At 46.2% G+C, this 1,341-nt stretch overlaps 1 protein-coding gene across 1 annotated transcript; it reads left to right on the top strand.

Moving 5' to 3' along the window:
- Window positions 1-239: 239 nt before the first annotated feature.
- On the top strand, window positions 240-578 carry H257_17200 (hypothetical protein; the record flags this gene model as incomplete). Its single annotated transcript, XM_009845901.1, has 2 exons — window positions 240-384; window positions 454-578. 2 exons carry the CDS (start codon window positions 240-242, stop codon window positions 576-578), a joined length of 270 nt encoding a protein of 89 aa, XP_009844203.1.
- Window positions 579-1,341: the final 763 nt, after the last annotated feature.

The raw sequence follows: 1,341 nt of genomic DNA, 5'->3' as shown, positions 1-1,341 counted from the left end.
AGCTAATGAGGTGGCTAGACTAGCTAGAAAGTGCTAGCTACGCAATTGTTATATTGTTGTACCACCTGCAATACTACAGTAGTGAACGAGGGACACCGAAGTTTGAATATTACATACGCTTTTTATATCCAATGAAAAGCAAGTATTTCGTTTCTGTCATTTCATTCGTCATAATATTATACTCGCGCCAAATCAAGGATAAAAAGCCCGCGAAGTTGTATCAATGGTTTGGCCACGCCATGGACACTGTAGAGCGCACTGCTATGGGTAAAAACCATCGCCACGTGTACCCCATATCGCTGAAACTTCAAGCGGTGACAATGATGTCGACCATGTCGATCCAAAAGGTGGCGTTCGAGCAGTCGATTCCCTATCCGACTATCCGTAACTGGGTCAAGTTGGCAGAAAAGTTGCATAACTTCAAAAGAAACTAGAAATCCACGAATCTGCCAGGTCCTGGACGGCCGACCATTATACCGCAACCAGAACAGCTCTTGGCGTTCATGGACAATCGTCGCAATCAAGAGCGAGCACTCACGTGCAGTCACATGGTCAACTTCCTGAAGCAACACCAGTAACCGTAGCTCCAAGAGTACATCGCACGACATAAGCCAGGGTGTGGATATGACAACCTCTTGAAACTCCTTCTGGAGTTTTGTGGACGACATGGATACTGCCACCAACAGGCGACAATTTCGAAGACAGTCATCAGTGACTTGGAAAGCACACGTACCGAATTCGCAGCCCGGTTCTTCGACCAACACGGCGACGATTTTGATTCAATGCTGATGAGACTGGGATTGTAATGATGGCAAGGCTGCCGACCAAGAATACAGCTTGTCGCATCGTTAAGAAAACGATGGCAAGACTGTCGAACAAGCTAAAGATTGTCGCACCATTAGCGGTCAAGGCCGTTGATGAAGCCGTAGAGAAAAAACATTTACTTCATGTAGTTTATTATAGTATACATGTTTGTAGTTAGTAGTTTAAGACGACAATCTAATCACTTTCCAATTTACTCTGTGAAGCTCGCTACCGATACATTTGGTAGCAATTTCTGGTTCAGTTCGGCAGCAAGGACTTACACTGAGGGGCATAGCTCGGAGGTTGTAAGGTTACTCAATCTAGTTCAGGCAAAGGTTCAGTGGCGACCTTTCATAGCGACTAGTGTCGAGTTAGCGATCGCCTAAGTGTTTCTTTTCCCTCGACAGTACTCTCCTTAGTATCCGGCATCAGGGTCGATAGGGGCAGAGTCGACCGTTGGGAAAGGGACATTTGGTGCGTCTGAAGAGTCACTGCCGACAAAAAAGTAAGCGACTGCGGCGAGTGGGAAAGTCAAAA

The sequence above is a fragment of the Aphanomyces astaci genome, assembly GCF_000520075.1.
Source record: "Aphanomyces astaci strain APO3 unplaced genomic scaffold supercont1.100, whole genome shotgun sequence".
NCBI lineage: Eukaryota > Oomycota > Saprolegniomycetes > Saprolegniales > Verrucalvaceae > Aphanomyces > Aphanomyces astaci.
This window is presented reverse-complemented; position numbering and strand designations above follow the sequence as displayed.